Source organism: Terrapene carolina, unplaced genomic scaffold (assembly GCF_002925995.2).
Source record: "Terrapene carolina triunguis isolate 2854851 unplaced genomic scaffold, T_m_triunguis-2.0 Scaffold450, whole genome shotgun sequence".
NCBI classification, from domain to species: domain Eukaryota; kingdom Metazoa; phylum Chordata; order Testudines; family Emydidae; genus Terrapene; species Terrapene triunguis.
Window position 1 is genome coordinate 29020 of NW_020664801.1, and position 22164 is coordinate 51183.

General features: G+C 58.3%; 1 protein-coding gene across 1 annotated transcript; it reads right to left on the reverse strand.

Moving 5' to 3' along the window:
* Positions 1-1695: 1695 nt before the first annotated feature.
* Positions 1696-21294, reverse strand: TECR (trans-2,3-enoyl-CoA reductase). Its single transcript, XM_024203046.2, has 12 exons — positions 20922-21294; positions 12359-12410; positions 11364-11408; positions 10758-10861; positions 10559-10674; positions 9971-10076; positions 9736-9808; positions 8056-8099; positions 7622-7679; positions 6613-6701; positions 4144-4189; positions 1696-3067 (listed from the first exon to the last, which is right to left on the reverse strand). The coding sequence occupies exons 1-12, from the start codon at positions 21090-21092 to the stop codon at positions 2940-2942; spliced, it is 1032 nt and encodes a 343-aa protein (XP_024058814.1). The 5' UTR covers positions 21093-21294; the 3' UTR covers positions 1696-2939.
* Between the last annotated feature and the right edge of the window lie 870 nt (positions 21295-22164).

The following is a 22164-nucleotide window of genomic DNA, read 5'->3' on the forward strand; positions in this document are numbered from 1 at the left end:
CAAGCCTTTCATCCCCGGCTCAACCCCAGACCCTGCACCCCCAGCCGGAGCCCTCTGCCCCAGCCCTAAGCCCACTCCAAACCCCTCATCCCTGGCCCCACCCCAGAGCCTGCACACCCCAACCCTCTGCCCCAGCCCTGAGCCCCCTCCCACAGTCCGAACCCCTCGGCCCCACCCCCGCATGAATTTTGTTATGTGCACCAATCACCTCTATATTGGTGCACATAACAAAATTCATTCCGTACATGGATGTAAAATATTAGAGGGAACACTGCTCCTGGGTGGTGGTCCTGCTCTGGGAGGGGGATAGGGTCTAGGGACTAGAGCCAGGCGTCCCTGGGCTACCCCCACCTTCTCCCCCCTCTGTGAGCAGGGTGATGCTCGGCTCCCTCCCAGGGATGGAGTGTGTGTGGTTGCGACACGTGTGCAGCACCCTATGGCTGCCGAGTTCTGACCCTCAGCACGGCCGAGCTCCGCTGGGCTCAGACAGCGCCAGACGCGCTCGGGCTCTTTGCTGTGAGTTCCAGCTCCCACGGGGCTTGGCTCAGTTCCTGCCCTGGCAGCCAGTGCTGGGAATCTACCCGCTGCCCCTTCTCCTTGCGGGGAGCCTGCTCACGCTCGCTGCTGTCCGTCTGGGGAGCTTTGGGGCTGAGGCCATGTCCGTGCTGCCATGGCACAGCTTCAGCCCTGTAACGGCAACACGCGCTACAGCCAGGGAGTGACAGTCACGCTAGCTGTGTCCACAACGGGGGTTAGGTTGGCACAGCTATGGGGGGGGCAGGATTTGTCACACCCCTGCCCTTTGGGGGCAGTATGCTGGCAGCTGCTTGGACTTCTACAGCTCTGGAGAATCTAGGGTGTGCTGCACCTACCCATGGGGCTTGTTTTCTTGCTCTCTTCCCCACACGCTGGAGAGACGTCTGCCAGCAGCAGAGGGCAGAGTGGCTTGGGCAATGGGCACGAGTCGCTGCTGTGTACAAAGAAACCCGAGCTGCCCCTCCCCAGCTGTGCTGTATGGCTGGGTGCAGGGGGCAATAGATGGCACCAGCCCTTAGGTGGGGTGCAGTGCCTGCCATTCAGTGACAGGGGGAGTGGCTGTGCAAAGAGCACCCCACACACCTGGAGCCCCGCTGATCCCCTCTGTCGAGGTGGGGGGAGCAATAAGACGTGGCTGGACAGGGGCTGGCTTGGTTTATTGCTGGCACTTGGACAGGGAGAACGATCCTGGACACACGCTTGGGCAGAGGCTCACTGCAGCTCCTGTGCTGGGGCAGGGCCGTTCTCAGTCCTACTTGGGTAGCGGCCTAAGGAAGCGAGCCTGGCTCAGCGGCAGGGAATCCTGGGCACGGGGGCAGTGGTGTGTTCATGCTGCAGTGGAAGGTGTGGTGGCACCCAGGGCGGCCCCTGTCCTAGGCACAGCCCCCCTGGGAGACGCAGAGCTCCAGGGGTAGCCATTCAGAGAGGAGAGCCTGGCCCATGGCCAGTCTCTGCCCTCCCTGCCCCCTTGGTTTCTCTCCTTGGGACCCCAGGACTCCTCCCAGTGATGGGTGACCTAGCCCAGCCCTCCCCGCAGGGCCCTGTGCCCTGTCCAACATGCGCCAAGCCCCCAGGGCAGGGAAGTTAGGGCCGCCCCTCTCTCCCCCGCAGTCACACGCAGTAAGAGCAAAGGAGACAGAAGCTGCCAAGGAGCCAGTGCAGGAGGGAGTTGGGCTGGGCCCAGGAAGGGCCTCACCCCACGTCTTTATTAGAATAGCCTGCTCTGCCCCCTGCCATCCCGGCAGAGCCAGGCCTGAGCTACAGCCTGGGCCGGCGGGCCAGGGCAGCCGCTCAGCAGCCCGGGGAAGTACGGAACAGAAGAATGGTACAAAAGAAAAAACTTTACTGTGCTTACAATTAACGGTGCTGGCTTGAGTCAAGCAGCTGCCAGCTGAGCTCCCCCCCACAGCCCTGCTACTGCCCCTCAAGCCTGCCCCTGCCCCCTCAGCCCTGCCAGTGCCCCACACTCCTGACCTGCTGCCCCTGGCTTTCCCTACACAGTGCTAGTGCCCTTCCCTTTTCTCTCGTCACCCCACTCCTGGCTCACTTCTGCCCCACACCACCACCACCCCCCCCAACATGCCTTAGTCCTGACTCCCGCTTGTGCCAGCACCATTCTAAACAGACTCATCTGCAAACTCGCTGCCCATGGGTCTGATGCCCTTAACAGCTGGGCCAGCAGGGCACATGGGAAAGGCAGCCTGGGGCTGGGGGCCTGACCAGACCCTGCCAGCCTCAGCTACCAGCAGCCTGGGGTGCAGGGCAGAAGCCAGAGCCCAGCTGTGTCTTGCAGCAGCCCCTGGGCAGCTTTCGAAGGAGAGGGGTGCTGAACAGGGCCCATGCCCCAGCCCAGGACTCGCCCCCTGAGGCCCTGCCGTGGAGATGTGACCCAGGAAAGGAGTTCTCTTCCTGCTCAGGAGCCTGAAAGGAGGCACCTATGATCCTGAGCTGGTACCTGGTCTCCGGTGGGGCTGAGCACCTGCCACTCCCACCAGCTCCACCGGGGGCACGAGCGCTCAGCCCCTCTGGGATCAGGCTGCGTTGGCAGGTGCCTGGGGCCAGGGTCCTTCCCTCCAGGCCACAGCTCTGAGTGGCTGCATCCAGCCACAGGCAGCTCCAGCTTCTCCCTGGGTTAATTTCCAGTTAGGCAGGGCTGTAGATCTGGGTGCATGGCGCAGCGGGAGGAGAGCATCGGCCCTGAGCAGGGCTGGGTGTTGGCTTCCCTGGGGGGGGTGGGGGTGGCCCCCCCCAAGGGAGCACAGGGGCAGCTGCAGAAACCCAGCAGTGAGGAGTTGGGTGAGTTTGCGCAGCTTCCCCCGAGCCCTGTGCCAGCTGGCCAGATGTGGGGGGTGGGCTCCTCCCTGGACTGCACAGATACACGAAGCCCCAGCAGCCCCCACGGCTCAGAGCAGGAAGGGGACGATAGGCGAGCGCAGGGGTGGGTAGTCCCGGAACTCCTTCAGGTAGCTACGGTGCTTCCCCTTCGCCCAGATGGTCATTTGGATGAAGCCGACCAGAGAGAACAGGGCCACTGTGGGCAGAGAGGAAAGCGGTGAGGAATTTAGGGGGGGCACTCCCTTGGCCCCCCCCCAGGGGTTGGGTAGGTAAATAGGACCTTGCGGGTCAGCTCTCCTCTTGCCACGGGGGTTGGCATGACTGCGTGCCCCGGGGCCCGCTCCTCGCTGTGCTGTGCGGGCACCCACAAGTCACAGCGCCTCTCACACTGCAGTAAGGGCTGGCAGGACCCAGGTTCACAGTCATGGTGCCAAGTGCCCTGGGCCCAGCTGACAGCCAACCTCTCCCGCTCCCGGCTGGAGGAGGCAGCGACACTGACTCAGGTTCAGGGCGAAGGGTCAGGTTAGGTCAGGTTGGAAAAAGGACTCGACTCACTTGGGCCTGGATCTGGTTCGGCTCGGGCCTAAAATGAGAGCTGCCCCCTCGGGCCAGCCCCCACCACTGGCTCCCCCCCCCCCCTCCAAGGGGACCAAGAACCAGATGTTGCACAAGATGAGGTACCTGCATTTCCCCGAGGAAGCAGCAGGGGGCTCCCGCCTGATAGGCTGGAGGCCCCTGGGCGGTGCCACTCCCGGGAAAAGGCAGCCAGCGAATGCCAGGGAAAGCAGCTCACACCTCGGCTGCAGGGCAGCTCACGCTGCAGTCTTTGCTTTGCCTACTCCCCGCAGACCGGGGCGGGTCCCTCAGTGCTGGGCACCAGGACGAGCCTCGAGTGCAGGGAGCCGGGCTGTGAACCCAGCTCATCCGGCCAGCCAGGAACTGGGCTGACACCCACCAAACTCCTTGAGTGTGGTCAAGTGGGCAGGGCTGGGAGCCAGGATTCCTGGATTCTATTCCCCGTCTACGACAACGGCTCGGGCAGGTGCCTTGGCCTACCTGTGCCTCGGTTTCCCCCTGTGAGAGGGAGATGATCTCTGTGACATGCTGGGAGCCATATTGCTGGCCATGTAGGGGCTTATTGTTCCCACAGAACAGGGATAGGTGGCCCTGGCAGCAAGAAGGCAAGACCCGCCTGGCCCATGCCCCCCGGATGTTGTGAGGAGACAATGTGGCGTCCCTGTGCCCTGGCTCCTTCCCCCACACCGCACTCACCTGGGAGACACTGAGTCATGATGGCGAAGCCGATCCAGGAGCCCACCTGGAAGAGAAGCAGCTGCAGTTAGCGCTGGGGAAGCAAGGGGCTGGGCAGAACCCGCCCCCGCATGGCACAGAGGAGGCCAGGCCTGGCAAGTGGCGCTCACTCACAGACAGGGGGCGCTCATTCAAGTTCACTGAGCCATTTGCAGCACAGCAGCAGATCTACCCCCCCACTAGGGGCGCCCAGGTGAGCAGCCCATGTTGGGGCTTTTATCGTACCTGAGCTGGAGTGAGGGGGCGAGGGGGGGGGGAAGACAATTGAGCTGTGCAATCCAAGCCCTGGCCCAAGGGGGAGGGGCACGGTGACACGGCCGCTAAGACTCCCTGCACTCGCCTCCACGCGAAGGGCCCCTGCCAGGCCCCAGCTCTGAGGCCTTCATGGGCAGGGAGAATGACCGTGGGAAGATGGACTGGCCTCTGCCCGGGCCCTGTGACAGGCACATCCTGGGCTCCAGCAGGGCACCTCAGCCTGCTGCCTCGGCCAAGCAGGACTTCACCAGCGAGGCATGCATTTAATGCTGGCAACCCCATTCCAGTGCCCACCTGCTGCTCCTGCCCTGGGCTTCCCTCCCCCAGCTCTGCCAGTGCCCCTCAACCCCAACCCTGGGTTCCCTCCACTGCCCAGCTCTGCCAGTGCCCCTCTATCCTGACCTGCAACCCCCTGCTAGACCTGGGCTGTTGTGAGCAGGGGCTTGCAGACCCTGTGACACAGAGCAGTGCCCCCAGCCACCACGCATTATTAACCCAAGCCGCATGCCCAGAGCGTACGTGGCAGTAGGAGGCAGGGACTCCGGCCCAGCCGGTGAAGGGCTCCCTCCGAATGGGCACAGGCCCAGCACGCCTGCATCTACTGCATTCTCTGTGAGGAGCCTGCCATGCCTTCCTTAACGCGGACTCAAATGGCAGGGAGGCCAGGCCCGCCCAGACCCTGAGAGCTGAGCAATCTCAGACCCTCATGGGGAGGGGCTGTCCAGCACTGGGGGTGCGGGTGCCCCCCTGGAGGGGTGACCTAATGCCCAGGGGCTGGAAGGAAAGTGGCGTCAAAGGGGCCAGTTCCCAAGGGAAATCTTTCCCTCACACTGTGCCCCCTATGGGGAGGGAGACGCTAGGGCAGGAATAAGGGTGCTGGGGATGATGGGACTGGCAGGGGGAGCTTTCACCCCCTCACCTATACCAGGGATCAGGGCAGTCGGGGGACCTGGTCTCCCCAGCAATGGGGAGTCCCCAGCCCTGGCAGCAGTTGAGTTGGAGGAAGGGGTGGCTGGGCACACACGAGGCGGCTGCCAGCCCGGGCAGGGAATGGTCCCTTCCTGGTGGGTGAGTGGCACTCCAGCAAAGGGACGCGCTCTCGGCAGCCCAGAGCTGGCTGAAGGTACAGCCCCCCTGAACACCCAAACCCCTCGTGAGCATCACCAACACTGCCGAGTTGGAGCCGGCTTCAGGCCCGTGGCTTTGTTGGTGGTGCCAAGCTGGGCATTTGTTGCCATGTCGCCAGGAGCTATGCAGGGCTGGGCCAGGCAGAGCACAGGTGATTGCTAATGGCTGCTGCTGATTTAATAGGGGCGCTGTCCTGCAGGGAGCAGAGCGGGGAGCTCAGCCGGGGGTGCTCTGCTCTCTGTCAGCGCTGATCCCAGTACAGTGCGAGGGGGCGCTGTCCTGCAGGGAGCAGAGCGGGGAGCTCAGCCGGGGGCGCTCTCCCTTCTCAGTCAGGGCTGACCCCAGTGTGGCACTGGGGGGGCCGTCTGGCAGGGAGTGAGGTGGGAAGTTGAGTAGGGGGCGCTCTCCCTTCTCAGTCAGGGCTGACCCCGGTGTGGCACTGGGGGGGGCCGTCTGGCAGGGAGTGGGGTGGGAAGTTGAGTAGGGGGCACTCTCCCTTCTCAGTCAGGGCTGACCCCAATGTCTTAGCATAGCATTAGGGGTGCGAGGTCCCAGCTATTTCTTAACACACACACTTTTCCCAAAAGCAGGGCTGTTAACTCCCGGTTTCCCAGTCAAATTCAAGTCTTGCCACCTTCTGAATTCCCCCTGCAGTTTCAGTTAGACAAGGGCATTCTCCTTGGCTTACTGCCCTAACGGGTTCAGCTGTGTGGCTAAGCCAAGCCGCTGCTGAGTTCCACCCCAGAGACGGTTGCATTTCTGGGATGAACACTGATGTTCCAATAGAGCGGAGATCATACACAGACAGACAGTTTGTGGAGTCTGGGGCCCCCATGTGGATGAGGAACACAAGCTCGTTATTAATTAACAGCAAGCAGGAGGCAGATAGAAGGTCACTCTCTAGCTGCCTGTCTCAGGGAGGCAGCTGCAGCTCATGGAGACCAGGAACAAGATCTGTGGACCAGGGCGGGCTGGTGCCAGGCAGTCCTTGACTCAGGGAACTCGCCAGTTTGCTGCTGGCGGGGGGACTGGTGGGGCGGGGCTCACCTCATAGGTATAATTAGGACATGACACTAGCAGGAAGAGCCACGTGAAGGGGTTCTTGGTGGGGTATGGGATCTTCCTAGTCTTGGAGCCTGGGAGGGAGAGAAGCAGAAATCCAGCATGATTTATTTCGCATGAGCAATGCTTTCGTCGGGAACTGGGGAGACAGCCCTGTCAGACACCGTTCTGGGAGATGCTGCTGCAGCACCCCGGTGTGGTGCGTCAGATCTCCACTCACACACAGGCCAGTGCTTCCTGCAGCCCACTGGAGCCTGAGGCAACGGCATGTTCCCCCATCCCCGCCCTGCTGCACTGGGCACCATCGGGGCTGATCTGACACATGGGGCTGATGGGGCAGTAAAGAGGCAGGGTGCCAGGCTGGCCAGGACTCATTCAGAAAGTTCCCCCACCCCCTCCCCGGCTGCTGGGACTACACACATCTGGGACAGCCACATCCCAGTCAGGGTGCCACGTCCTGCCCAGAGAGGCTGAGGCCTCCACGGTGGTTGTGCCTGGAGACGGAGGATCTGCCAGCCAGGCTGTTCCAGACACTGCTATGAACCAGTCACTGGAGCCACCAGCGCCCAGACGGAGGCGTCTGCACTGGGAACGCAGGTGTCCTCCGCAACCCGGGAAAGCCGTGGGGGTTTAGCGAGACACTTGTCTATCGCTGCCCGTCTCTGCCCCCTAGGATGCTTATAGGGGGCCTGAGGAAGAGAGGGGGTTTTCTCCTGTGTTTCTTACATTAAACATTAGCAAGACCCTGGAGAGGTGGGAGGACAGAGAGCAAGGAGGAGAACCCTCTGTGAAGGGAGCCAGGGGCATGGGGGGATAGATTCTCACTCAGACTATGCCCCGGACCCAGAGCGCGCTCCCAATCCCCATACCTCAGCCAGGGATACAAGCAGACCCTGCCCCCACCCTCGGGCTGCCCTCGGACTGACCATCCTTGGCCGGTCACCCCTGAGCAACTAAAGCCCTGGAGGGCCAGCGGGGCCCCGCCCCCACTCACCCGCCGGCCGCAGGTTCCGCAGAGCGATGTGAATGGAGAAGTTCCCCAGCTGGCAGAACTGGGGAGGAAGCAGAGGAGCGATCAGTGCCCTGGGTCCCAGCAACCCCCTTCCCTCTCCCTGGCTGGGGGTTCAACCCCCCTTGCAGTGGCAGGATCCCCCATCAGCTCAGAGGGGCGTGGGCCTGGAAGGGCATTGGCTGGCAGCACTCTTGCAGTGGCAGCACAGAGCTGTGCCACCCGCCACCCATCCTCCTGGCACCCTCATCCCTCCCTCTCCCCAGCCCCACACTCTGGCACCCTCATTCCCCCCCACTTTCGCACACACGCCCATCTCCAGTGGGCACACCCCCGGAGTACCCCCCTTGGCACTCCTGCCCAAGCCCAGCTGAGCAGCCTCCTTCCCTGCTCCCCTCCCTGCCACTGGCAGTTCTTACCAGGAATATAATGAGCGCCAGCTTGACCTGCTCGTCTCCGTAGGCTGTGGGGGAGGGGAAGGGCAGAGGTTAGCCTGGCACGGGGGACGGGGGGAAGAACACTCATCTCACGGGGCGCTAGGGGTGGGTTTACAGAGTCAGAGCTTGGTGTCTGCGTAGGGAACGTGCTAGCACATGGTCAGCAGGGGGAGCGCGCGGCTTTGGTGTTCGTAGGCCCTACTGCAATAATGGCTCGGACAGAAACAAAAAATTCATAGCAAGGGTGGGGTGGATCTGTTAAGTGCCCATGAAAGATACCAGCTGAACACCCCTAGGGCCGGTGCATATCCAGAGCCGGGCAGCGCGGCGACCTTCCCTGCTCACCCCTCCTCTCTAAGGGTGAGGGCAGTGCAGTCCCGGGGGGCCCACTTCTTCCAGGGTTAGAGCCAGCTAGAGTAATGAACATGAATGAGCAAAGGGGGGTGAAGTCGCTGGGCAGGGGGTACGGTACAAGACGCCGTGGGGCGGCTGGACCACACTCATATCAGCGCATGGAGATGAAGGGAAGGAATCGAGGTCACGGGCTGCTGCAGGAGTGGCGGAAGGTTCGATGGAAGGTGACATGCAAAGCAGGAGAGTGTGGGCTTGTTCATTTGGGTTTTTAACCCTTTACGATGCAGGAAGGGACAAAAGGCCTTTAATTAAACAAAACACTGGCTGCTGCTTGTCAGGTCTGATCCCCAGAGGGGCGCTGGGGAGTGAGGGAGTTTACGACTAGAGATGCCAAGGAAACGAGACTGAGAGGGAAACAATTTTTCGCCCATTTGTTTAAAACTGACGTCTCAGATTTCAGGGCCAGGAGGAACCGTTCTGCCCATTCAGACTGACCCCTGCCTAGCCCAGGCCAGAGACCCTCCCCCTGCACCAGCACCTGGCCCAGAACTCGTGACCGAGCTACAGCGGAGCTTTGAGAAACTCGTCCAAGGTTTGAAGTCTCCACGTGCCGCTGAGCGAGTCGTTCCACGGGACAGTTACCCCCCTTGTTAAACGTTTGCACCCTATTCCCAGGCAGAGTTCAGCTCCCAGCCATTTATCCCAGCTTGGGCTGTGTTTGCTCTAACTCACAACTATTTCATTAGCATATTTGGGAGAAAATCCCTGTGTTAACAATGCAGCCCCCTTCATTCAGGGCTGACAGTGCTCTCAACCCACACCTCCGAGTCACCACTACGTCCTGCAGAGACACAAGCCAGACAAGCCTGAAGCCTGGACTTGCCCCATGTCTCTAAGACCTTGGCTATGCTAAGCAGCTGGGCCAGGGCAGGTCTGCCGGCACAGTGCTAAGACACAACTATCTCTGCGGCATGTGGTCACACTCGACTGCTTGTGCCTTGTGACCACATGGTTGTATCAGCAAAGGTATGGTGCACGGTGGGTAGGATCCCAGTGTTTCCACCTGCCATGCAGACACACTGCCTTGTGGGAAAACGGAGTGTTGTGCGGCAGCCGCTGTGCATTGTGGCATACCCGCACATCTTTCATGGAGGGGGGGGGGGGCGGGGGGGAGAGGGCGCTGAAGTAAGGCAGTGGAAAAGGAAGGACAGCTCTTCAGGCGATCTGTCAGTCAGAGAGAAGGGCTGGAATCGCACAGCGCCCTCTAGGGCACAGAGAGCAGCAAGGCAGTGGCGAGGGGTCACTTACTTGGCGGGGTGTACAGCGGGTGGTTGATGTAATACGCCATCCAGGCTGCAAAGCCCCAGTAGTATGTGCAATTCTAGAGACAAATCAGGAAATGCTCTTTTAATACAGGCTCCACTAACGAGACGAGTCAAAGGGATCCCCCAGGCAGCCGCTGCCCCAGCCCCCGAACCTCACTTCACTTCACCTGCCCCCAGGCCCTGCTGTCTGCCCGGTGCTGTCCCTCCACCCCGCTCACCTTGAAGATGTTGCGCAAGGGCATCGTCCCGTGCGAGAACCGATGGACAAAGATGGTCTCCAGCAGGCGCTTGATGTAGTGGAACGAGTGGCAGATGCAGGCCAGGCTGGAAGGGAAGGCACAAGGGTGCAAGTGGGTACCAATGCCTCCGGGATATGGGCTGGGGGTACATTCCCCACTAGGGAATTTTTCTGAGCAGGCAAGTCCCCTGCGTCCCAACAGAGAGCACCTGCCAGCTCCCCCGAAGGCTCCTCGCCAGCAGGGCTGGATGGGGGCCATGCTGGAGTCTAAAGCAGAGCTCCCTTGATAAGCCACAAGGAGATGCTCTGGGGATCTTAAACTGTTCCCTCCTGCCAGGAATCAACTGGGTTTCCGGTGCAACAGCTCAGAGCACTCGGCAGTTCCCAGTCCCTCTCCGTGGCCTGTCCATGTGCTAAATATCCAGTGTCTGCAATGACGTCCCATCTGTTTGTTTTCCTAGGGCTCAGGTTTTCTACAGGGTCTTTGCCCCCAACAGCTCAGGAGAAGACCCAGATCCCAGGGCATAGCCCCAGTGCAGGCTAAGCAGACGCAGTCACGGGTACTCACTGCACGACCGAGTGCTTGCTGGAGGTGAAGTCATACTTGGGGCCGTAGATGAAGGGCACTCGGAAGTAGAAGAGCAGGTAGATAAGCAGGGGCCCAGCGTACTCAGTGAGGAAGACCTGAAAGGCAGAGCGCGCTGTGAGCACAGGGGGGTGCTATGGGCAGGGGGGGCTTTCTCAGGCAGACCTTTGCCACTGCTCACCGTCACCCAGCTGATCTGCGCACCCAGGTCCCGGAAGTACAGTGTAGCCGTGGTGCCCACCGGCAGGTTCTGTAGCACGTCCTCATCCTTCAGGGACTTCCCCTCTGGAAGGAGAGCGGAGACTCAGAGAGGGCAAAGGGAGGGGGGCCGCGCCAACTGGGATGCCGATGCAATCTGCTACCCTGGCACTGGTTCCATGGCAACGTGCTTGAGTGACCCCAGCCCCCTGAAACACGGCCGCGCTCTCCTGTTCGCTGCAGCACAGCGACACCCCCATGAAAGCCATGTGGAGAATGAACCACCGCCCCTGCTGCAGGGCAGAGCACTGTGATCGCAGAGGTTCGCTCTCCCCCGTGTACAAGCTGGGAAGCCCACAGGGCCCTTCCCCAGAACGCTGGGTCTTCCTAGAGCCCTAGTCCTTTGGTGGTCGACCAGATCTCTCGCCCTTCGAAACAGCGTCAGCACCTGCCCCACAGGCCCCTGTGGCTCGTGTTCCCCTCAGGCGCTTTCCCCACCCATGGGGCACCCGATCAGCAGCAGCGGAGAGGCGCGCCTAGGAACAGACGCGGCGACAGCTGTCAGAACCCACATGGCGCTCTAACTTACTGGGGTCAAGGCGGAGGGACTGTCGGGCTGGGTACCACTGGGGATCTGCGGAGAGAAAAGCAGAGACAACGGCATCACCCCTGTGGCTCCAAAATCCCTGACTGTGCCAACTGATCAGCACCAAACCACGCTGCTGTTATGGAGACTCACGAGGCTGAGCTGGAACTTAGGCACCTTGCTAAGAGCAGAAGGCGACAGGCTGGCTCCTGCCTTGGTGGCTCCCGCTGTTGATGGGTCTCCAAGCCCACTGGCCAAGCACTGAAATGCCAGGGGATGCCCCCCTGTGCGGGCAGCCAGCACAAGGCCCAGACGCCTGCTATGCCCCATTTTGAGGACTCCTGTGAGACACAAGAGGTGCCTACGCTTTGTGCTCGCCCAGTGCACAGGAGGCATTTCGCTCACAGCGATCTCAAGGCCTAGACGCTGTGGTGACGGGTGTGCTACAAACGCCGCAGGCTGCAGAGGTTTCTCACTACCCACTAGAAAGCTGGTCAAAGTCTGCCATCATAAACTGGCTGTTGGCGAAAAACTGGATTTTTGACTAAACAAAATTTTTCAGGAGAAGTGGCGGCTTCCCGTGGGAACCTGTTTTTTCTTCCCCTTCCCCTTACCACTCCGAATACTCGATACCTTCCTGCTCTCGTGGGGCGTACAGCACAGCCTGCTCCACCGCCGCACAGGCCAGGCCTGGGGCCCAGTGGGATGACACTAGACAGCACTGGCGAGGGGCGAGGTCAGGAGAACCACAAGGTCTGTCCGTGCTCAGCTGCCTCGAGAAAGGGCCCCCTCCGTACGCCCATTGCAGCTGAGCCCTGGCTCTGCTCTAGCGCATGGGACATGCCAGGCAGCTCGGGTGCAAAGGCCCAGTGTTGCAGGGCACTAAGCACCCTCAACTGCCATGGAGGTCGGCACTCGGAGGGGGCAGTGAGCAGAGGGTGGGAGTCTGATGAAGAGGGGGGGCAGGGCCGACACAAGCAAGCTCACGCCATACGTACGGGACTTGGTGAAGAGGTTCTTGATCTCGGCGACGGTGGCATTGGGCTCCACCTGCAGAGAAGCAGACAGCAGTGACCACAGACCCAGGGGCACAGAGTGAGGGCCCGATCCTCTACCACGGACATCAGCAGGAGCTTGGCCACAGACTTCCCAGCCCTCATAACCTTACACCCGGGGTCTGGGAAGAGACTCCGTGAACTCTGCCAAGGTTCTGCTCGACCCTCAGGGCTCTGACCAAAGGGACAGCGCAGCACTGGGGTCCCTGTGTTTGCCCCTGGAGCTTGCTGATACAACGGGCTCAGTTTCATAGTTTGCTCTCTTTGCTGCCCGCGCCAGCAAGCTTCGCAGGTCGAGCCGGGCTCTCCCTGGGCCTCGCACTGCCCCAGGAATAGAGATTCCGCAGTCGGAATGCGGTTAACAGTTTGGACCATGGTGCGCAAGCCGGAAAGAGCTCGACCTGGCCGCCAATCCAAAGCAAGCAATAAAACCCTAGAGGGATCTCAGTGGCAGCAGCCAGGCACGGCTCAGCAGCAAACTGCTCCCCAGGGGAGGGTCTGATATGGCTGGAGGGTGCCCTGATGCTTTGAGCTTCTGTATATAGAAAACAGATACACAAGCTCTCCTCCAGCTGCAGTGTGGTACAGGCAGCGCGTGGTAGTGACCAGGGTGGGGACACAGGCCACCTGGGTTCTATTTCCAGCTCTGCCGCTGACCTGCCATATGACCTTGGGCAGTCACTTACCCGCTCTGTGCTTGTTTCCTCCTCACCCAACCTATCTTGTTTACTTAGACTGGAAGCTCTTTGGGGCAGGGACTCTCTCTCCCTCTGTGTTCGTGCAGCACCCAGCACAATGGGGCTCTGATCTCAGCTGGGGCCTTTTGTAATAATTGGGCCTAACTGGGAGCTCCTCTCTAAAAGGGAGCAAAAGTTCATGAGATGTCACAATAACCTACAACAATATATGCTGATGGGAAAAGGTGCAAAAAAAGAGAGACACTGAGTTATCCAAACAGAAAGGCCTCCCGAGGTAACTCAAGGACAGTTAAGATCATGCCTGGGAAACACGAAAAGTGGGGGACCAGAATTCAGTGAACCAACCAGGTCTAACCGGTGGACAAAATAATGAGGGGCTGGGCTATTCCACCCACCACTCCCTTTGGGGTCCTCAAAGAAAGATTTTGGGGAGAAAAAATTGGCTATTGAGTGAGCTGCCACCCGCACCATCTCCTGAGACTCCGGATCCTGAGAGATGTCCTGACTAGACCACGCCAGACGACATCGCCAATTCCACCAGCTCTGGCTGAATCCCAAATACCACCTGGGATGTGACCCTTTGTCCTCCCTCCCCACCTTATTTCTTCTCTTTCCCCTCTTACTTCTTTTGCCTGCTGTCTAATAAAAGTCTGGCTTAGCTGGCCACAACTGCTTATTCTGCAACACAACTATGAGTCTGTGACCAGAGAGCGGCAACTAAACACAATGCCCTGAACTGCCCGATGCTGGTACAAGTTTGCCAGGTCTCGGAGTGGCTAATCAGACCGTGTGCTGGGCCCGTGTGTCTCCAGCAGTGACGCGACAAGTGAGAGCCAACCCCAGAGACCGAAGCTGCATTTTCTCTCTTTGCTATTCTTTTCTCTCCCCTTTTGGGGGTTTGTCTTGTTTTGGTGTAAAGGAAATGAGATCGAGCTTCACCAACTGCTCCAGCCCATTCTTAACTCACTTCTTCTCTTTTCCCCCCAAAGGACGGTTATCACCATTTTGATACCATCTAAGTGACTGTCAGACAAGAGGGTTTTTCCTCCTAAAAACTCTGTCCCGCTAAAGGGGAAGGGAACAAGGGATGCTGTTGAAATGAAAGCCTGGCTTACTACTTCACATTTCAAATGCTTTAACTGTTTTTCCTTCTTTTCTCTATCTTTAATACAACGTTAAAAGGATTGTTAATGGCGTGTTTGCCAGGGTACTATGCAGGCTGAAGTCTCTGCCAAATCCCACCCCTTGTTTAACGTTGTTTAATGCGGGACAATGACAGGTCATGTTAACGCCTTTGATTCTTTGGGCCCCTTTATTCCGTGTAAATTAATGCAACAAGCCTCTCGCTGCTACCATAACACATCTAATAGCTGTCAGCACCAACTCACAGGGCTCAGGAAGAAACCTCTTTCAAGGGCAAGTAATTCCACTGGGGTGTTTCCTGCTCCATTCTCGGAAGCAGCTGGGATACTGGACTAACCAGGCCATTGCTCTGATAGTCACTGTACATCGGTTGAAGCACAGCTGCTCTCAGGGTTTGCAAGACTCCGAGTTAGGACAATGGTTTCAAAGGGAAGGGCTGTTCTCCCACGCTAGCTCTGGGCCCAATCCTGGCAGGCATGGAGTCCACGTCCCGCTCTGCAGTGGGTCGGATGCGAGGCAGTGCTGCGTATTACTGTGCACATCAGCAGTTGGGTGAAGCTGGTCACAGATCAGCACTCTGCTGCACCTCGCGCTGGTTCATCCGTTTCCCTCACTGAGAGTGACAGCTTTCATACACAGCTCCTGGGAACCTTCTGTTCCTCTAGGACCCCTCCCACCTTCAGTCCCAGTGTCCTCCCTGGGCGGATCCCAAAATGCTGACAGTGCCTGGGCTAACGGGTGTTCTGTGAATCACCGCCGGACCAGACACTTACATTTAAGGAGGTTGTGCCCACTGCAAACCCAGCTAACCCAAGCAGGTGCGGGTGTAGGGTGTCTACAACAGCTGACGGCCACTCCCACAGTGGGGAGACCTGGCTCCCGCCTGAGAAAGCTCTCAGCCAGCCAGTGTAAATCAAAGGAACCCAAACAAACCGAAGCTGCTCAGAGCAGAACTGGACTTGTGCGTTTCGTTGCGGGGCCAGGAGGAGTCATTCTGGCCCTCGCGGGACTGTGATGCGAGTACTCCAGAGCGTGGGCTAGGGGTTTACATCCTGAGACAATGGCAAGAGCCCAGCCTGGCTGCAATTTTATGTGGGATTAGACTCAGCCAGGCTAATGAAATTTACAAGTCAGCAAAGTGACTAAGCATCAGAGATCCTCCTCATATGGACAAGGATGCACAGCACGTCTGCAGCGCACCCCGTCTGCAACCAGGGATTAGTCAATCAGTCCTTGCAGCACCCTTGGGAGCTGGGTGGGGCAGTGTCAGCAGCCACATTTCACCGACTGGGACACAGACACAGGGAGGGGAAGCAGGTACAGAGTGAAAAGGTGGCAGTGCCCTGCCCTTTGTACCTAGGCCACACGGCTGCCTGAGAGTGACTTCTGTGTGTCCAGACAAAGGGGGCACACAACAATCAGGAAAAGTAAAATAAAGCCACATTCAGCGCAAGGCAGAATGTGCTGTGGGAGCTCATGGGTTCCTTAAAGCCTTTTCAATCACGTGGCACAGTGCAAAAAAAGAAAAGAAACCAAGTAAACGGGGCACTGGCTGGAGGACCGAGCCAATCCCCATACCAATCCTGGGCAGAGTGCTCTGCTATAAGGCTATCTCCTGCCCTAGTTCTGTGGGCAGGACCGCCGTTGAGGTCAGTAAGAGATTGGCACCCACAGAAAGGACAGTTCTGCTTTGAAAAGGGACTCTGTAAGATGGCCCCCATGCAGCCGCACAGCCACCATCTCTCAGCGCCTCTAGGTCCAACAGGCTCACAGCACAAGATGGCTTTAGCCCCCCGCCTCCTGGGATCAGAGAATCAAGCTGGTTCTTTCCTTCTCATGCATCACTAGTCGTCTTTGCGACTGCCCTCAGCAACGCCCATGCCAACGCATTAGCGGTGTGTCCAGGCGTGAATGATTGGAACAGTGCTGGTGACGATGCACAAGACATAGACTTCAGCTGCCTCTCCCGCAGCTGTGTTGACTCTTCAGGGGTAAGAGGAGCAAGAAGCAGCCAGAACTTATTTTTGGCAGGGGCTCTGACTCCGTCCGATACACACACACAGGGAACAGAGCTGTGCAGTACGGAAAGGCCATTTTTACAGCCAATTTTCAGAGCAGAGCCTCCCTTTTAAATAACACTAAGATTTACTCCTCAGTTCCTTTGAGGGCAAGGTTAGCTAGTGGTTAGAGAGCAGTGGACTGGGGGGGCATCAGGACTCCTGGGTTCTTTCTCTAGCTCTACCACTGACTCATTGTGCGACCTCCTCTGTGTGCCTCGGTTCTTCCACTGTAACATGGAGATCGGCTCCTCGCAGGAGGGCTGATCATTATTGCTGGCAGGGACCTGCTTGGAGTTCTCTCTCTGGAGGCGGCTGATGGCTTCACTGGCCTGCTGCCTCCACAGCATCAGGATGTTCCTGCTGGATCACTATTGCTACTTCACGATGCCCTGTGGAAAGTCCAGGGCGGGCTGGAGAAAGTTTCAGACGCCGTCCTCCCCTGTCTTAGTTTCCAGTGCCGGGCTGCTTCAAGTCTGTGCTGCTCACAGAGATGCTGGGAAGCGGAGGAACCACTAGGGAGCCATTGGAAGAAACTCCCAAGGGGAGTGGTGGATGCTCCAGCTCTTCAGATCAGAACTGAAGGCCTTTCTGGATGATGCTTTAGTCAGACACAAATTGACTGAGCTCACTATGAAGAGAACTGGACGACATTCCCTGGCCTGTGTTATACAGGGGGTCAGACTAAATGATCCAATGCTCCCTGCTGGCCTTAATATCAATTAAGCTTAAGAGCCAGGGCTGCTGAATCTTTGAGGAAGAGATTTTATTTCTCCTAAGTGACTCCACTGAAGAGGTATCCACAAAGCCAAAGAGTTTTAAATAGTCTCGGAATTAATTCCCCTCTCCGTTAAGCAGAGTTCACTTCCTTGGTACGTGGGTTGTCACAACGCCCACAGACCCCCAGTAAACCAGAGTCTCCCAGAGTGGATGAGATCAGAATCTTTTAACCCATAATTCAACCGAACAGAGACACCCTTTCATTAAAAGCAGCAGAGAAAAGGGGTCCTGCCCATTTCCCTTTGCGGGACGCTTTTTAAGACTGCACTTTAGAGGACCCACAAAAAGCCAAGTTTGGGATCCCAGGCACTGCGCCTCTGCAAGGTGTGGTGCCCTGCATGGTACAGGAGATCCTGGACTGTTGATCCCTGCTGTGTTGCCACATATGCAGGCATGACAGAGCGAGGTCTGAAACTCAGCGCTTCCCAGCTTTGGTGGGTGACCTGCGAAGGGAGCAGTGAATTCTCAGGGGCCACCGCCCAGCCCAGAGCTCAGCAGAGGGAAGAGATTTAGGCCTTGCTGCTGAATGCCCCTGGTAGCCTCTTGGGCACACGAAGGAGTTCTGATCACTCCCATCGCAGGATTATTTTAATCACGTCTCTATATTTAGTTTACCCACTTCCTCCTTGCCAGTCTGAACGGATTTACAACTAACCCCGGGTTTATTCAGAGGGGCATCCTACCCACCCAGGCACAAAGTTAAACCACCAGTGCCAGTTTGCCCACAGGATTGGGCCCGGAGAGAGTTGGCATGGGGGCCCTACGGTGCTGTGTGCACAGTGGCTGACCTCAGCACTGCTGCACTTCAAAGCCTGCTGAGTTTAGGGGGAATCTTTCCTCTTTAGCCCTCCCCAATAGCTAGCCAAAGCACCCGACATCAAGGGAGGCAGTGATGCCTAGTGGATAGAGCACTAGACTGGGGCTCATCTGTGGGTTCTACTCCTGGTTCTGACACTGGCTTGCTGAGTGACCTTGGGTGGGTCACTTCCCTGCTCCGTGCCTCAGTTTCCCCATGTGTAAAATGGGGATGATGCTCCCGACCTTCCTTTGTAAAGCACTTGGAGATCTATGCATGAAAAGTGCTAGATTAGAGCAAGGGGTTGTTATAACACCCATTGCCCCCAAGACACTTCACAGCAACCTGCTTTGGCAGGACAGCGCTCGAGCTCATGAACTAATCTCTCCTTTGCTTGAGCAGAGAAGATGCTGCAAAACACGAGGGGACGCTCGCTTCAAAGCAGCAACACTAACGGAGTCACAGGTTCGTGGTGCTGGCTGTGTCTGGTGATCCCCAGATGGCAGCCAGCAACCAGGAGACGCCCCATCAAGGTGACATTCAGTCAGCACGGCCAGCAGGATGGCTCTGGTTCTGACCGAGGCCCTTCCCTCCCCGAGGCAGGGGAAAATCTCTCCCCCAGCAGCGGCTGTCAGTGCGACTGCAGGTGTCACAGGGGCAGCCCCTGGGGTACTCCAAGCCATCGCTGACCCTCTGGCAGTCAGTCCATTCAGCTAGGATTTGGGGGCATGGACGAGGCTGCTCCCTGCTTTGGGATTCAGCTTGGTAAGGGCAAGCACCAGTGACTGATGGGTGCCAGCAGAGAAGTGGGGCTTGAAATGGGAAGCAGCTAGGTGGGTGGCAGAAACAGAGAAGATCTGCAGTGGCAGGACAGAAAGATTGGTCTCCAGAGGGAAAGGGAACAGCTCAGAACGGGGGGAGGGGGGGAGGAGGCGGGAGGAAACACGACAGAAGTGAGTCTCACAGGATCTGGGAGAGTTGGTCTCTGATGCTGGGCAGCTGACACCAGCTGCTATGAAGGACACACAGGAATGGCAGTAAGGTTAGCTTGGGCAGCGCTGGCATGTCTGGTTAAACGCTGCAGCCTCTTTGCATCTGGTGATGGGGCAGAAGAGGTATTTACACCTAGGCTGCAGATCATGTGGGCATCCACAGGCTGGGAAGGGAACAACAGCACAAGTGCAGTGGACGGCACCTTTGGGCCTCCTTCCTAGGCATGCTGTGTGAGGTGGCAGTTCTCGGGTAGAGGAGTTTCTCACGGACCCAGCCCTCTGTACGGACCACACAGCCAGTTACCTCTTTCTAGTAGCTGGGCTGGAGAGGAGACTCCACACACCCTCCTGGCAGGTGGCCCACAAAAGGCCACAGGATCCTCTCATGTGACCTCCTGCCTATCACAGGCCACAGACTGGCAGCCAGTCACCCTGCACTGAGCCCAGTAACTTGTCTGGCTAAAGCATCGTCCAGAAAGGCAGCCTGTCTCGAAGGCACCAAGAGACAGAGAATCCACCCCTTCCCTGGGAGCCTGGTCCCATGGCGAACCCCTGCTAAAAACACGTGCCTGTCATCGTTACCGCTGTTCATGCTGCACCAGCACCCAGGGGCTACAATCAGGATCAAGGCCCCCATTGTGCTAGGTGTCCAAACCACACAGGAAGGTGCTTCCCTGCTCCGAGGAACCGACCTTTGCACAGACCAAGGTACTTTATGAAGGCGAGCGAGTAGCATTATCCCCATCTTATGGGGGGATACCGAGGCACACAGTGGGGAAGGGACTAGCCCAAATCACACAGCAAGGCTTTGGCAGAGCTCAGGTTAGAACCCCAGTCTCCCTCCCCAGGTTCTAGCCATCAGATCCCGCTGGCTCCCCATCTCATTTGATAAAGTGGTTGAAGGACGACACGCTGCAGGTGGAATCAGCACAAACCGCCACACTGCACGAGGCTGGGCTACATTCTGTGTAGCCACTGTAACTCCACCAAGCACCTCAGACTGCAGGCACTTGTTAAACTAAAGAAACCGAGAGTTTGTGTTTTGTTCTCTTTCTAAGAAAACCCCCAACACACACCGCCAGCTCAGTGCAAATTAACCCACATGTGTGTAAATCGGTCAGGCCTGAACTGCAGGCGAAGTCAGGCAGGCCAGGAATGTATTTACTCCTCTTCAGAATGAGAATTCAGCCCCGGATGTGGCCAAGGTGCCACAGCCACATGGCTGGGGCTCCCTGCATCTGAGCCTGCCCCAGATGGGAGTATTTTGTGTTACATTAAGGCTGACGCAAGATGCTGGATTTACAGCCCTGAAAGCCTGTGTGTACTCACAGCCTGGGCAGCACCAGGGCAGCATGCAGAGTGGAGCCTGTTCCCACGCCAACATCCCCTCCCTCTCTGCTCAGGCTGCCAGCGAGGGCCACTCCCACTGGCAACTCTTTGGGATGCTGGTGCCTGTCTGCTAGGCACTGGGCCCAGACCCAGCAAATTCAACCAAGGTGCGTAACGACGGCCAGCCTGCAAAGGGCTCAAACCGTCTGTGTCCCCCACGGTCAGTCCCCTGAGCCCTCCGCCCTACCCCTGCTGGCTCGCTTGAAAGACCGTCCCTACCCCTGCTGGCTCGCTCTGAACACACCGAAAACCCCAGTCCCGGCTCAGCAAGGCAGTGGGGCTCCCAGCCCTGAGCAGAGGCAGCACCCACCTCTCAAGGCACATAAGGGGACAAAGACAAAGGCCTTGGTGCACCAAAGGATCTTCCTTCTGCTGGGACGAGGTGGCCAAACCTCCCTGCTCAGAAGCCCAAGGCTGAGACCTGGCCCATCGCTCATGACCACATGCCTTGGGGCTGTAGCTGGGAGGCAGAGGAGGGTCTCTGAACCTGGGAGTTTCAGGATGGTTTTAAGGGAGGGGAGAACGTGCTTCACTCTGGAAGGGACAACCCCACCCCCACTGAGAAATGACTCAGGGCCCAGGGGACATCTTTACAATAACCACAGCAGCCACCCCCTCTCCCAGCCCCCAGGGCACAGGGCAGGGGCCTACCTTATCCAGGAAGCACAGCTTGTCCCTGGTCTTGGCATCCAGGATCTCCACCTCAAAGAAAAGAACAGCCTTTTTAGATTTCACGGCCTTGGGGTGACGCTTGAACTCGATGCTGTTCAGACCCATCAGGAGGGGCTGGCCCCCCTCCAGGGGCACCACGTTCGTGTCCATGCCTCGCCCCAAGTTTTACAAGCAAACCCCAGGAAGCGTGTGGAGCTTGGGACTCGACCCTGCAGCTTTGCCCTGGCTGTCCCAGTGAGTGGATTCCTAAGGGAGCTGCTTCTCCAAGGCTCAGCGAGATCTCCCCTGGCTCTGGGAGGATTCCAGGGGCCGCCCCATGAACGGGACCCAGCCCGGAGAGCAGAGGTCTGCTCTGCAGGCTGACTCCCAGGCGTAACCTGATAGCACAGGGAGGTGAATCACTACGGTATCCAGCTAAATATAAAACTGAGCCTAGCTGCTCACAAGCAAGCAGCTCCTACCCGGGAGCTTTTTAAAGGCACTGCCATTACCCCGGGGATAAACGCCCCCCCACACACACACATACACACACATTCACCTGGATTGTGAGTCACATTCAGACTTTGCAGTTGTTAAATGGGCCACTGCAGGCTACAACATACCCAGCCTGGTGAAAGTCTCTCTGTCCTGAAATACCCACAAGCACCCAGGAGCTGATCGGGTGCTAATCTCACAGCAGCAAGAGTTTGCGTTCCTATGAGATCTATCTGTCAGTATTACAGCAATGCCTAGAGGGCCCAATCTGGAAAGAGAATCTATCGTGCTAAGTGCTATACAGATATGAACTAACCAGTCATCTCCAGGGCCACCAAGAGGGGGGGGGGCAAGTGGGGCAATTTGCCTCAGGCCCCACAGGGGCCCTCACGAGAGTTTTCAGGGGCCCCCACGAGAGTTTTCGGTGGGTCTTCGGCGGCACGTCCTTCAGCAAGTGAAGGACCCGCTGCCGAAGACCCGGAGCTTCTTCCACTGCGGGCGGCAGTTCGGCCGCGAGGGCTCCTTCCGCTCCAAGTATTCGACGGCAGTTTGGCGGCGGGTCCTACACTCGCTCCGGGACCCACCGCCGAAGTGCCCCAAAGACCCGTAGCAGAAGGACCCCTGCCACCGAAGACCCCAGGCCCCCTGAATCCTCTGGGCGGCCCTGGTCATCTCCCCTATGGTGCTCGGTAATGGTTTCGCTTGAATAAGCCCCACAGACTGATGGATTTCCCTCTGCTACTTAAAA